General features: G+C 43.6%; 1 protein-coding gene across 1 annotated transcript; it reads left to right on the top strand.

Moving 5' to 3' along the window:
- Window positions 1-2,373: 2,373 nt before the first annotated feature.
- SLITRK2 (SLIT and NTRK like family member 2) lies at window positions 2,374-5,799 on the top strand. Its single transcript, XM_041485189.1, has 2 exons — window positions 2,374-2,424; window positions 2,902-5,799. Exon 2 carries the CDS (start codon window positions 2,945-2,947, stop codon window positions 5,513-5,515), a length of 2,571 nt encoding a protein of 856 aa, XP_041341123.1. The 5' UTR covers window positions 2,374-2,424; window positions 2,902-2,944; the 3' UTR covers window positions 5,516-5,799.
- The last annotated feature ends 8,748 nt before the right edge of the window (window positions 5,800-14,547 follow it).

The raw sequence follows: 14,547 nt of genomic DNA, 5'->3' as shown, positions 1-14,547 counted from the left end.
TAGAATCAGTATCATCTCTGTGTCTTATTACTGTTGCAATCCCCTAACATGCTGTTCCTTCCATCCCACATGAATCTGGTAATTACTGCTGAGGCATGCCATGCGTACGCTCTCCCTTCCAAGGCAGCATCAGCAGTGCCACAAACACATTTCCCACGAATTAGTAAACACAAGCAAGTGGGACAGAGCATGTTGCCTCATAAGCCAATTCCAGGACATGGTCCTTGCTCACCAGAAAGATGCACCTGGCTGAAACGCATGGGCATAAAACAAATGCACACTCTGAGACAAGGGAAAATTCACTGGAGTTACTTGTGCCTTCATTTTTGCAGTGTTGGAGGGAGCCCTGTGAGGAGAGCAGGCAGTGCTGTGTTGGGCTGCTCAGGTGAGATGTGATGTAGGGAGGTTACAGGAGCCTCTATGTGCCCCTGTGTGGGCCAGGTGTGTATGAAAATGCTCCCTTCTGAAAATAGTAAAACAAAAAAAAAAATCAACCTGGGTTTCCTTTTACCTTCTCTTTTTAGGCTGATGCCCCCAGACTATGTTAGAAAGAGCTGAAAACAGGATTTGCTACAGCCTGTAACTAGTCCAATTTTGCTCCCCAAACACCATATCCTCATGTTTAGAGCAGAAAACAAGCTAAAAATCTCACAGAATAATAATCTGGCTGCTGGTGTATTAGTGTTGTAAAACAGCAGATCTGCCACACAGATCCTTCCTGATCTTAGCAATTTTTGCTCCTGAATTCAGCTGGATAGCGTCAGAATGGAGCAGCTCTGAGTGCATTTCAGAATCCCAATCTTGTTGAAATTCACACAGCACCACACCAAAAGCATGCTCCAGTGTGGGATGCTCCTGCTCTTGTCACAACCTCTCCAAATTTTAGATAGGGAAGCTGCAACTGCTTCAATCCCAAACGCAAACTCCAGCACTATTCCTGTCCAGGAGCACTGCAAAGGCATCTGTGCTGGCTGCTGCAGGATGTTACCTTTTCCAGCCTCAAGAAGAGAGATAAAAATAGACAGTACATTTCTGCTGCTCCTAAAATGTGGGCTCTGATACATAATGGCTAAAGAATACCACAAGATGACAGTACCACTTTTGCCAATTCCAGAACTCTTTTGGCAGCAAACCTTTACATTCTAGAGACTAAGTGCATATAATACCCTATAAGAATCTGGCAATAATGTACCCTGCCCTGCTAGCACTTTAAAAACTCCAAGTGACTTTTTGTTCCCTCCCCCCGGTGTGAACCCAAAGTTTTACCTTTAGATAGAGACCAAGAGCAGCCATCCTTTCCCATCACACAGATCTGTGCCCAGGGCATGGAGCTTAAGCAAAGTCACAATAACCCAGATCCAACATCTTGCTCTTTTTAAAGGCAGCCAAACGCTACACCACAACATTTCAGTGGGGCAGTGGGACAAATCCAGCCAGTGGGAATGATAGTGCTAGATGTGGTCAAATCTGGCTGCTCGGTACTTGGGGGAGCATTCCAGAGGGTGCAGGGATTCAGGCTTGGGACTGCCGCTGCCTGGCAGCAGGTTTGGTGGAAGGTGTTGAACTTCCCTGAACGTGTAGAACACCAGTGTGCTGGGCAGAGCTCGGCACAGCAGTTTGGGAAGGCGGCTGGCTGCTCCAGCCGGAGCGGGGGATCGATGCTGATGCCAGATCAGGATTTGCAGCACCGCTGCTCGGAGAGCCAGATTGTGCATGTGTGTGATGTGTGATGTGTGATGTGTGCGTCTTTGCGGCGTGTGCGGAGGATGTGTGCGGGCTGTGCGTGTGTCCCTGTGCGGTGTGCGTGTGTGTGCGGTGCGTGCGCGCCTGCCGGCTGGCTTTTGCCAAAGGAGCTGCTTGACTTGCTCTCTATTTTGAGGGCGCGGATTCAGGGACTCGGGGCCAAAAATTCTCCGGACCCAGGTAAATCCGCTTGTTACCTTATTCCCCTTCCCGGCTCCGAGTGCCCGCGCTGTCCTGCAGGTGCTGTCAGAGCGCTCCCGCGAAGAGCAGCCGAGCCGGGAGCGGAGCCGGCTGCGAGAGCCACGAAGGGAAGGGGGGACGGGGACTGGGACAGGGGGGCTGGGAAAAACGTGTCCCCCCCGCCCCCGGCTGACGTCAGCGCGGCTCCGCGCGGGGCACCCGGCAAAAGCGCCGCGCCGCGCCGCGCCCCGCGCACTGCCCGCGCTCAGCGCCGCGCTCCCGCAGCGCCGCCGCTCTCGGCCCCCGCCCGGCCCAACTTCCCGCACAGCCGCGGCCGGGACGGGCCCGGCCGGGACGGGACGGGACGGCGGCGCCCCGCTGGGCTCCTGCTGAGGCGTGAGCGGGCGATGCCGCTCGCCGCCGGGCGCCTGGCTCCCGGGGCGCGGCGGCTCTCGGCGGCGGCCACTGCCCCCAGTGCCCCCTCGGGCGCCCCGAGAGCAGGTACGAGCGCGGGGGATGCGCGGGGAGCGCGGGCTGGGGGCGCCGCTGCGGCGGGGAGGGTGTGCTGTCAGTCCGTGCGTCCCCCGGTTTAAGGCGCTGGCAGGCACCGGGAGCCGGGCAGCCGGCTGCGCCGCGGCCGTGGGACGGGCAGCGGGGACGGGATCGTGCTGCCGCCGGCAGCGCCGGGGCGGAGGCGGCGGCCGCGACGGGCGGAGGATCGGGCAGAGAGCCCAGCGCTAGGGACCCGGTTTTCGGGGAGCTCCCCGACGGGGCTTCCCCCACAGCAGCTCCGCAGGCGCTTTCCGAGAGGAAAAGAAGGGAGGAGGAGGAGGGATTCCAGAGGAGTTTGGAAGTCGCTGCCTTGCAGCTCCCCTTCCCCCCCAGCCTTCCGACCTGCTTTCGCTCTCCCCGTGCAGCCTCTGCTCCCGGCCGTGTTCACTGGGGATTTCTTCTTTCTCTCCTTACCTGTCTCAAAAGGTTTGACTGTAGGTACCAAAGCGGGGATCGACGGCGCATAAAGATGCTGAAGGGTGTTTGGTTGCTCAGTTTGTTAACAGTGGCTGGGATCTCGTGGACAGAGAGTCGCAAACCTGCCAAAGACATTTGCAGCAAGAGCCGCTGCCCTTGCGAGGAGAAGGAGAACGTGCTGAACATTAATTGTGAAAACAAGGGATTTACAACCGTCAGCCTCCTCCTGCCGCCCCCGTCCAAGATCTACCAGCTGTTTCTCAATGGGAACGCACTGACTCGCCTGTTCCCCAATGAGTTCGTCAACTATTCCAACGCCGTGACCCTGCACCTGGGCAACAACGACATGCAGGAGATCCGCACGGGGGCCTTCAGCGGCCTCCGCACCCTCAAGAGGCTGCACCTCAACAACAACAAGCTGGAAGTGCTGAAGGAAGACACCTTCCTGGGCTTGGAGAGTCTGGAGTACCTGCAGGCTGATTACAATTACATCAGTGCCATTGAAGCGGGGGCATTCAGCAAGCTGAACAAGCTCAAGGTGCTGATCCTCAATGACAACCTCCTGCTGTCCCTGCCCAGCAATGTCTTCCGCTTTGTGCTCCTCACTCACCTGGACCTGCGGGGGAACCGGCTGAAGATGATGCCTTTTGCTGGTGTGCTGGAGCACATTGGAGGCATCATGGAAATCCAGCTGGAGGAAAACCCTTGGAACTGCACCTGCGACTTGCTGCCACTCAAGGCCTGGCTAGATACCATCACCGTGTTTGTGGGTGAGATCGTCTGCGAAACCCCCTTCAGGCTTCATGGGAAAGATGTGACCCAGCTCACCAGGCAAGATCTCTGCCCTAGGAAAAGCTCCAGTGATTCAAACCAGAGAGAAAAACACCCTGTCCTCTCAGACCCACACATCTCGAGGCTATCGCCCACAGCCAACTCTGCCATCAATCCCACCAGGGCCCCAAAAGCCAGCCGTCCACCCAAAACTAGGAACCGCCCCACCCCCCGTGTCTCTGTGTCAAAAGACAGACAAATATTTGGACCTATCATGGTTTACCAGACAAAGTCTCCTGTGCCCATCACCTGCCCAGCTGGCTGCATCTGTACGTCCCAGAGCTCCGACAATGGCCTAAATGTCAATTGCCAAGAGAAAAAGATAAGTAACATCTCTGATCTCCACCCCAGGCCAACCAGTCCAAAGAAACTTTACCTTACCAGTAACTATCTGCAAGTCATTTATAGAACCGATCTCACAGAGTACAGCTCGCTGGATTTGCTGCATCTAGGAAATAACAGAATTGCAGTGATACAAGAAGGTGCCTTTACAAACCTCACAAGTTTACGCAGACTTTACCTTAATGGCAACTACCTTGAGGTTCTGTACCAATCCATGTTTGAAGGGCTGCACAGCCTGCAATATCTCTACCTAGAGTACAATGTCATTAAGGAGATCCTGCCACGCACATTTGATGCTCTGAGTAATCTTCATCTGTTGTTTCTCAATAACAACCTGCTCAGATCCTTGCCTGATAATGTCTTTGGAGGCACTTCCCTCACCAGGCTCAACCTTAGGAACAACCATTTCTCGCACTTGCCTGTGAGAGGAGTCTTGGACCAGCTCTCGGCTCTGATTCAGATAGACCTCCAAGAGAACCCTTGGGACTGCACGTGTGACATCCTGGGGCTGAGGAACTGGATAGAGAAAGTCACTGACCAGAACAACCAGCAGTCAAATCCCCCTGTAGTTATCAATGAAGTAATCTGCGAGTCTCCCACCAAGCACTCTGGAGAACATCTGAAATTCCTGAGCAAAGAAGCCATCTGCCCAGAGAACCCCAACTTGTCAGATTCTTCTGTCCTCTCCATGAACCAGAACACCGATACCCCCCATCTCGGTGTCTCACCCAGCTCCTACCCAGAATTACACACCGAAGTTCCGCTGTCTGTCCTAATTTTAGGCTTGCTGGTTGTGTTTATTTTGTCTGTTTGTTTTGGGGCAGGTCTGTTTGTCTTTGTCCTTAAGCGCCGGAAGGGGGTGCAGAGCATGCCCAGCAGTGCCAACAACGTAGACATAAGTTCATTTCAGCTCCAGTATGGGTCTTACAACACTGAGACCCACGATAAAACTGAAGGACATGTTTATAACTACATTCCCCCTCCTATTGGACAGATGTGCCAAAACCCAATCTACATGCAAAAGGAAGGGGATCCAGTTGCCTATTACAGGAATCTCCATGAGTTTAGCTATAGCAGTCTTGACCACAAAAAAGAAGACCCCACCAGTCTTGCATTTACCATCAGTGCAGCTGAATTGCTGGAAAAGCAGTCCTCACCAAGGGAACCAGAGCTCCTGTATCAAAATATTGCAGAAAGGGTCAAGGAACTCCCCACCGGAGGATTAGTTCATTATAACTTTTGTACCTTACCCAAAAGGCAGTTTGCCCCTTCATATGAATCCAGACGCCAAAACCAGGACAGGATAAATAAAACTGTTTTATATGGAACTCCCAGGAAATATTTTGCAGAACAGTCTAAACCTGAGCATCCTTTACTCCAAGGAAAGCTACAAACAGAACCAGACTACCTCGAAGTTCTGGAAAAACAAACTGCAATCAGTCAGCTGTGAGGGGGGAGGTGGGAGACAAAGGAAATTTTTTTAATCAGCTCAGCATCATATTTCATTGGGTCTGAACTCAGTACTGATGTCATCTGTCGCATTCCCAACATTTCCACTTTTTTAAATCAGAGAAGGAGTGAGAGAGAAAAGGAACCCTTGCAGCATAGCAGGGATGTGGTGTTGCTTTTACAACGTTCCCTTTAAGTTATTTCTATATCTCTCTCCTTTTGACCCTTCTCTAGGAACTGTCATTGCAAATGTATCTTTCTGTAATAGATCTTGCATAATTCTTTTTGATTTTGAAGGAAATGAGGAAGGGGTTTTTGGGGTTTCTGTTGTTTTTTGTTTTTTTTTTTTTTTCCTTTTAATTTCAAAATGGAAACTTAATGTATTGTGTAGAAGATCTCCAAAGATCTTTTTTTTCCTGGACTATGACTTTCTTTTGTAAATAATAATATACAGTACTGCTGTTTCAATTACCAACTATAGCCACTGGGCGTCACTTTTTTGTGTTAAAGTGCCTTTGCACTTTAAGTACATTATTACTTAATTGTTGCTCTTAGCTTTGATAAATTGAACCTATTTTAATGTGTTGTATTTTTGAAATTAAAAAAAGTTGTAAAATAGATCTATATGTCAGCTGCATTAAATCAGAAGGTTTGATTTATAGGAAAGCTGCCCTTCTTTAAATGACTCTAGTTCTAGGACCTTACAGACTCAAATGTAAATTATTGGGGTGTTTTTTCCCTCTAGGTTTGTTTAGAGTGACTCACAGAAATCAACTGAGAGGATTTAGCAATGGACTAGAGGTTATCAAATGCCTCAGCCGGGAATAACAGCTCATTAATAAAAGATGTTTAACACAATGTCATAGTGAACTGAACAATTAATGTCCTTCTTAATACATTGCATTGCAGCTCTAACACAGTAATGTTCAATGGCTTAAGATTATTTTCATACTTAACAGAACATTACTCATAATATTTTATGCATTGGATTGGGTATTTTTATACATTTTGGGACAGAGTTTATATTTGTAACTTTTTGGACTGAAATTAACATGTCCTCTTCTTGCCAGATACATATTTTTTTCACAAGCAGGGACACCAGCAGGGGTCATCCCACACCTCATTAAATTTATTAACATACAGGCAAATGAACCAATGCCAAAGGTAAAATTTGAACCCAGGACTCCAGAGTCCTCCAACTGGAATCAGTATGTGCATCCCACTAACTTTTGGTAGTCTGAATTGTGTCTATGTCTGTGCTTTTTTGTCTCTAAAGCAGAAGTAATACTGCAATAATTCTAACCTGTTACAGAAACTACCTTTAAGTTCACTGTCTTAAATTCTATAAAATGTTTTAAGTTAACTGAATTCCATTCTCGACACTGGTTTTCTTAAGCCCATCAGTGAACAAATGCAGTGAGTCTTCTCCTTTCCCATTAACTCAGGCCTGTTTTGCTTCAAGCTTTATGTTATCACCTTCAATTTACTTTTCCTTCATGGGGAATATTGAAACCATTTTTATTAACAAGTATACAGTCAAACTTTATTAAACCTTATTAGCTTCTAAATAATTTTAGATGCAAACATTATTGTGCAATTTAAACAAACAGCCCTTATTTACAACAAAAACAGTTTTGTTTTGTCTGTTCTAAATCCTTATGCAACTGGGATGGTGATCTGCATATAAAGTAGGCCAGGCTTTTCAATTCCTTATTAAAGCAATTGATGGGGTCTGAAAGAAGCACACTGTTTCCTTTTCATAAATAGGTTACTGCACATAATAATCCTTTATTATCATGCAGAGATTGAAGTGGCCTCTGCTGACTGATTTTTAGAGCTTTACTATAGTTACTAATACAGTATCTACAACTTGGAGAAATTGTCAGCAATAGCATTTAAGCTATAAATAACTACAATCAATGTTGTTCTAATCAGGACTTTGCCAAAAGGAAGTTGCTTTATATTTAAGAGCTAAAGAGGCTTTGCATGTGTATTGCCAGATATCTGAGTCACAGTAAAATGCCTTCTAATGATTTATGTGACATCTGAGTACATTAATATGCTAACATGTCAATTCTTTATGTTTAGAATCCATAGCATCAATGGCTGTTCAATAGATCAGGTTTAAAATTGAAGTGCTACAATGAACTACTGAAGAATCAGTCTTCAAAATGGTCTCACATCAAGGAGGAGGTGAAATGGTATCACTTTAGGTGAACCTGGAACATTTGACTGGAATTACATCCATCTTTGAGCAAGGTACTTGCTTGAAAGCTTCCAGTACTGATTGTCTTATTATGGCTCCATCCCCTGGGTAATTAAAAGCATTTCTTACTGAAACACTGAGAAAAGTATAAGTATTATTTTAAAGTAAAGTTATTAACTCTTTCCAGGTATGAATTTAGTATTGCCTGCAGAGCAAGTAGCATGTTACATCTGGCAGCAGCTAGGATATTATTATTTATTATTCTCCAGTGAGCTAGAACTAATTACAAAAGTTTTTTTCCCTTAGGAAAAAAAAACCCATAATTTTTCCAACAGAAGTGTTTTCAGTGTTCTAGTGTTTGCAAACAACAGAGATAGGGAATTGATTCTTTTAGTAATATTACATTGTTTGGGTTTAGTGCTTCAGTCTCAGTACGTTGATGTTTGCTTTGGTGGCACAGCCGTACTTTACAGAGGTTGCTGTTGCTTTACATTTCCTTAGGTTTCCTAGTGGAATTTATTTAATGACTAGATTTTATTTTGCATCACCAGTACCAGCCTAAAAATTATTATTGCTGTAGATATTTTAGATTTGTTTTTATACCCTTCAGCTGACATCTTTTAGGCAATTCTTTTCATAGAGTGTCTAGGTGAAAGAGAATATTTTTTCAGTTACATTTAAAGAGATTTGTTTAGCAGGGAAAGTGTGTCGGCAGCTGCTGTATAGAAGGTCTCCACATTTCTTCAGCTGTGCTGCCCTGGAAGCTGCTGCTTGTTAGGGGAGAGCTGCTTGCCTGAGTCGTGGCTTGATAATGAGTCTGAAAAAAAATTTCTTTCATAGTTTGAAAAGTTGAACTGTGAAAATTATGTAACCAGGTTAGCAAAGTTGGTTTTATTCCCTCAGGAAAATGGGGTGCAAATAGTTTTCCTTCTTCATAAGTTTTCTGTTGTGAAAGTGAACTTAATGACCTTTACAGAAACAGTAACAGTGCAGACTGAAGCACTCTTGAAACTATGCAGTTATTTCTAGTGAAAATGAGGAGTGCTACACTTCCAAAGCAGGAATACCTTTTTTTTTTTTTTTTTTTTTTTTTTTTTTGAGACCTTTCTGGGTAAGTATTAGATAAAGTTTATCAAATTAATTCACTTTCTCTCCCCAGTAACAGAAAAAATAGTCACTTTTTGGAAAAAGTGTTCCTTGTGTCCTCAAGCCTGCTGCAGAGCCACTCCACATGCCCAGTGGTGCTCCTCCTTTCTGCAGTCTCTGTCTTCCATCAGATTTCACCTTTTTGGACTCCAGCATTATCAGCTCCTATGTCACCTCTATCACCTGCTTGCAAAGCCCTCATCATGCCCCAATCTTTCCACTTGCCTCTGTCCCTATAGGCTCTCCATTCCTTCCCTAGCAAGCTCTGCAGGACCTGTTTCAGCTCTGAAGGGAGCTGGTGTCCCTGCTCCACCCTGAGCTCACTCCTCACCTCCTGCCCTGCCATTGCTGAGTAGCCCTGTGTCAAACGAGACACCTGATCACAGTGTTGTTCCTGGGACCTGTGCTGGCGGAAAGTCTGCTTACCTGTTCCTTCTTCCCCTCACTGAACAGAGAACAGAAGCCTAAAATCACAGAGCATTTCAGCTTTCATGCAGGATTCCCTGTGTGCTAGCCTGGGGCAGGTGGCAAAACCTTTGTCTAAGCAAGCAGCTCTTCTGAGCAAGAGCAGATAGATGAGCTTGCTGAAACCACTGCCATCACATCCCTCTTTGCTGTAATTTTGGTGAGTTTTCTTCAGCATGAGTTAATCTTGCCAAAATTAGCTACTAAAATTTTAAACTCAAACTGGTTGTGTGGTGTCTCTAGAGTAAATAGCAAAGATATTCGAAGGGAATTTATTCCTGCTCACAACACAAGGTGAGAATTGGGCTACAGATATGCCTGCTTTCTTCCAGGAAGTGTAGAGAGGATGAATAATGAGTGCTGATAACAGCTAATTCCCACATAGAGAATGGTCAGGCTGGGCTGACTGCAGCTAGCACACCCACATACAACATCCATGCTCTGCTGACTATCTGCCAGTCTCTACTCCAAGACATTTTTTTTTTCTGCCCATGAGACAAGCATTCCCTGTGGAGTTTAAACCCTTCTTTGGTCAAATGCACTGACTTTTTATACCACCTTGCGCTCTACAGTAGAGCTTAGTTTGGGTTTCTTTTTCCTCCCACCAACACTTGAGGTTGTAAAATGAAAGTCACACTTTTAAAAAGTTTGAAGCTGTAATTAGTAATGTCAAAATAAGGATACCAACAAGTTAAATTGCCTAAAAAAAAAGAAAAAAAAGTCTTGTAGAATACTCCTATTGTATAGGAATACAATAATCTTGAACTGCTCATGAATGAAATGAGATACTGGAAATGTTAATGAAACTTCTTAGGCTCTTACCGGCTAATTACTGATACAGTTTGTGATTTTTCATATTACTGATTTTGCAGACAATAAATGTCATTTAACAGAGAAGAAGAAAAAAAAAACCTATTTCCCACAGACCTCCTACAACAGTAGAACTTCAAAATAATATAAATTAACTTATGCAGATGATGTGACACTTCTTGTGTATTTCCCATCACTTTTTCAAAGCGTTCCGTAGAAGTACAAAAGTTATTCTTTTCTAAGAGGATCATTAAGTCTGTTTGGATTATTGATCTCATAGCTTTTCTGGGCACAAGGCCAATCATTTTGACTAAGGTTTTTAATCCTAGCTAATGAGGGAGGTGGATTAAGGAGAAGGTTTTTGTTGTTGCTCTTTTGTTCTTGAAGGGTTGGTTGGATTTTTTGAACCAGTAGATTGACATGTTTATGAATACAGATGAATAGATTGTCTTGAATGAAAGAAATGTTGGAGTGGCAGTCAGAGATGCAGTCATTCTCAAGACCAAATAGGCTCAAGAGTATGAGTGAAGTTTGAAAAACAGGACGTCATAAAAGTGGCTTTCTTCCTGAGATCATAAACACAGAGGACACCACTGTGAATACAGCAGCAGATTTTGTTACATGCTGTTAACCATTTGGAGGGATGAAATCAGAGGCCAGATGCACCTCCATTATCCTTGAGGATAGACTGAAGTGTTCAGGATTTGTTCTCATCCCTGGCTGCTACCCTGTGTGCACACACCTATATTAGCATGCTTATGTATTCAGTTTGAGAAAGTAACAAGGTGAAGTTTGGAGGAGCAGAGCTATTTGCAATATTTCTGAATGTTTCTTATTTCTGTCCCTTAAAATTAAATTAACCATTGGTGCATTTAATGCAGTAGACTTTTAAATTCTAAGGTCCTTTATACAAGCTAAATTCTCAGCAAACTCTTCAGACTAGTGAATGTAGCTACTTACAAAATGAGCAACACAAAACATTGCAGCTAATCTCAAGGAAGCAGTCAAGGTGATGTAAATAGATATTTACAGTGTAACAAATTACATCAGCATTACCAAGTTATGCAATCTAATGACATCAGGATTATTTGTGGTGACAGAGCAAGTGTATATTTATGTCTTGAAAACACAGGTTTCTTGTGTCTTCTTGCCCTGCTTGTGCATTGCTCTGCAGCGCCAGAACTGTTATCTTCTGAGAAGGAGGCAGAACTGCCTTTTTAAAAATGCACTCTGCATTGGAAAAAGCACAGCTAATGTATATAGACCTGCTGCAGTTATCTCCTCTTGAGATAAGACATATTTCCATACAAAAGCCTGGAAAAAAAATCCCCTTGAGATTGCTGATAATGTGACAGAGTCTATTTTAAAACATCTCGATTTTGGTTCTGAAAGCCTCTCATCTGAGAGGCAAAGGAGTTGGAGTTCAGGCATTTTTTTTCCCATGCTATAAAGTTTTGTCCTTTTCCCCAGGGATTTGTTACAGATTTGATGCATGCCAGCATCTCAGGCAGATAGCCGAAATGAACACAAATTTTTTTGAGAACTGTGAAAATGTAATGACTACAGAAATTTTCTTCTAATCACAGAAGAACATGCAACATGATGAGGAAGCAAAGCTGTCAGAGAGGCTTGTAAAGATTCCAGGGCACAGTCAGATCTGAGGAATTCAGGAGTAGGTACAGAGTGCCTTTGTTACCTTTACACCTGAGTGCCTTCTGTGGGATGCCCTGGGATTGGCACGAGTGGCAGGAACCTCACTGAATGAGAACAATCCCATTGAACTCCCTGCCTGTGAGTGGCAGAGGGGAGAGAAAAATGCTTATGTCCTTCTTACCATCACTTAAAATGCCATTTGGGAGTTTTCCAGACTCAGTACTCATTCCCATAAATCTGAAGCCAACATACTCCAAGTTTATACTTAAATATCAGATTTTCAGTAATGTTTGACTGATGCAACCTTTTGGCTATCACATTTCTTACTCCTGGGTGAGGTTTTGCTTGGAATCATCTAAATTTTAATTCTTAATTATTCCTGACCATGTTCTTGCTATGGAAGTCAAATGGGATGAGCTAAATATTTGGTTTTTCTTTATATTATTTCACAAGTAGCCAAGTTCTTCGTGTATCAGGCAGCTGAGACTTGAAGAAGTCAGAAGTTTCAGAAACTCAGTGATCCACTCAAGTGAGCAAGGCTTTATCCAAAGCCTTACTGCTCCCATCACATCTGCTGTGTTCTGCTAAGCTGCTGATTTTATTCAGATGAATTCCAATTTGAAACACATACACACTAATAAGTATCTGTGTAATACCTTATAATATTCAGCTTATAATAGAAAAAAGAGAAGGAGTTGGAGGTTGGGAAAAGCCTCTCAAATTTCTGGGGTTTTTTTTCTGAAGGTTTCAGAGGGATTTATTGTGATTTCTAGGGAATCAAAAGCAATTCCAACAAAGAGGTTGCGAAAAGCCTCTCAAATTTCTGGGTTTTTTTTTTCTGAAGGTTTCAGAGGGATTTATTGTGATTTCTAGGGAATCAAAAGCAATTCCAACAACAGTGTTGTGTAGGGTTTTGGGGTTTTTTTTGTTTTGTTTTTGTTTTTGGTTTTTTTTTTGTTTTTTTTTTTGTGTGTGTGTTTTTTGTGCAAGATAGTGGAGGTGGGGGAAAGAGGGAAAAAAAGGTAGATTATAGTTGTCTTAACTGTCAAGATGTTTAAAGGAGGCTACCAGAAAACTAAGGAATTCAGAGTTTATGACTCAAAGAGCTTACAAAAATGCCTACTTTTCTGTGGAACATCTAGAGGGAAATGGTACACAGGCTGCTTTCCTAAAGGCTGAGGGAACTGGACAGACTCCCTTGGAGAGCTGAGAAATCCCAGCCTTGAAGTTAGAGCAGATTTACTGTCATTCAGATATAAGCATGGCTCATGTGAAGAGATAATGGAAGTGGGGAAAATGCTTCAAGCTGCAGTTCACTCCTTAATTAGTGGTACAGTTTGTAGCCTGTATTTTCTGTAACCATTTTTGCCATCACATCCAACTCATAAGCTACTTACTAGAGCTGAGTAGATAATTCTTATATTTATTGATGTGGCCTTCCTTTCCATAGTGCAATGTTTACAAATTTGTTTGATGGTGGCTTAGGTTTGCCGTGGCTTCTTTTTGCTCTCCAAATAATGCATGAGCATAATTCCTAGCAGTAGAGTCCTAATGGATATTTCATAGTGAATGCCTAAAATTGAACGACCAAGGATTTGTTTATGTTAGCTTTTTTTGTTTTGTTTTGTTTGGTTTTGAAGATTGTGAAGCAGTAGGCCTAGTTAAAAGCTCATTTGCTGGGAACTGAAAAATAATGTTCTCTTTTTAGTTCTGCCAGTGACCTTGCACAAGGCATACCTGTGTCCCCACGCTTTAATTTCTGCATCATTAAATAAGGAGGATGATACTTTCTGCCTTAGTCTGGTGGGATTTACTGATGAGAAATGTTAAGTATAATTGTTTTTCAAAGCCTTTATAGCTTCATCCAAATGCAGCAACAGTGTACTGCTTTTTTTTCCCTGGCATATGTTTTTCTGATCTAAGAATGTGGTGTCGACATGTCAGATTTAGTTTTGTTTTCTGTCTTTGCAGTTAAAAACAGACCATGAAGATTACCTTGTACAGGGAAAAGATACTGTCTCCTTGGAAAATTATATGAGATATATGGAATAAAATGGGGAGACAAAAGATAAAGTTTGTTTTTAAACCTTTGAAAATACATAGTACCCCATCTCCTCAGTTTTCCCTCTCTGGCTGAGTTGAGTCACCTTGTCTGTTTCTGCCCTATAGAATCCCTTCAAAAATAGTTCTCAGCATACCAGTCATTTTTTTATTCACCCTTTTCTGTGTGAAGTCAGTTGGGCTATTGCTGACAGTTTTTATGCTGGCAAGCAAGCCAAGAGAAGCTCTGAGTGGCAGACAGCTGCTGAAATAAGAGCCTGGCACTCTGGGGAGAGAAAGAAATTCATTCAACTTTCCTTGTCAGCCTCTTCCCTTCCACTTTAACTTCTTTCTTTCTACTCTGTAGTTACCATAATAATTCTCTTGTCCATTGAATGCAGACTGTGGGCATATTTTTCTATATATAGCCCAAGCACATACTGTAAAATCCAACTATGTGTGGGAAAGCCCACCATTTTCCACAGACAATCTTCCATGGCATGCCTAGAAATCTGATGCTTCCGTGAAAGAGAGCTGATTTCTAGATGTAGGACTAAAGAATCTGTGGCACCTCATCCATACAATGCAACAGAGACATAATTTCACCTCCACTTTTCAATTTGCTTTTGATTAACCTACTAAAATTCATTCACTGGCTAGGCCTTTTGTTCTGCTTTATGTTTGGATATTATGCCCATCTAAATTTTGAGAGT

Source organism: Pyrgilauda ruficollis, unplaced genomic scaffold (genome assembly GCF_017590135.1).
Source record: "Pyrgilauda ruficollis isolate IOZ18807 unplaced genomic scaffold, ASM1759013v1 scaffold7, whole genome shotgun sequence".
Lineage (NCBI taxonomy): Eukaryota > Metazoa > Chordata > Aves > Passeriformes > Passeridae > Pyrgilauda > Pyrgilauda ruficollis.
This window is presented reverse-complemented; position numbering and strand designations above follow the sequence as displayed.

What these genes read in the sequence shown, in the direction of transcription:
- SLITRK2 (XM_041485189.1), top strand. Translation starts at nt 2,945, where the DNA reads ATGCTGAAGGGTGTTTGGTTGCTCAGTTTGTTAACAGTGGCTGGGATC.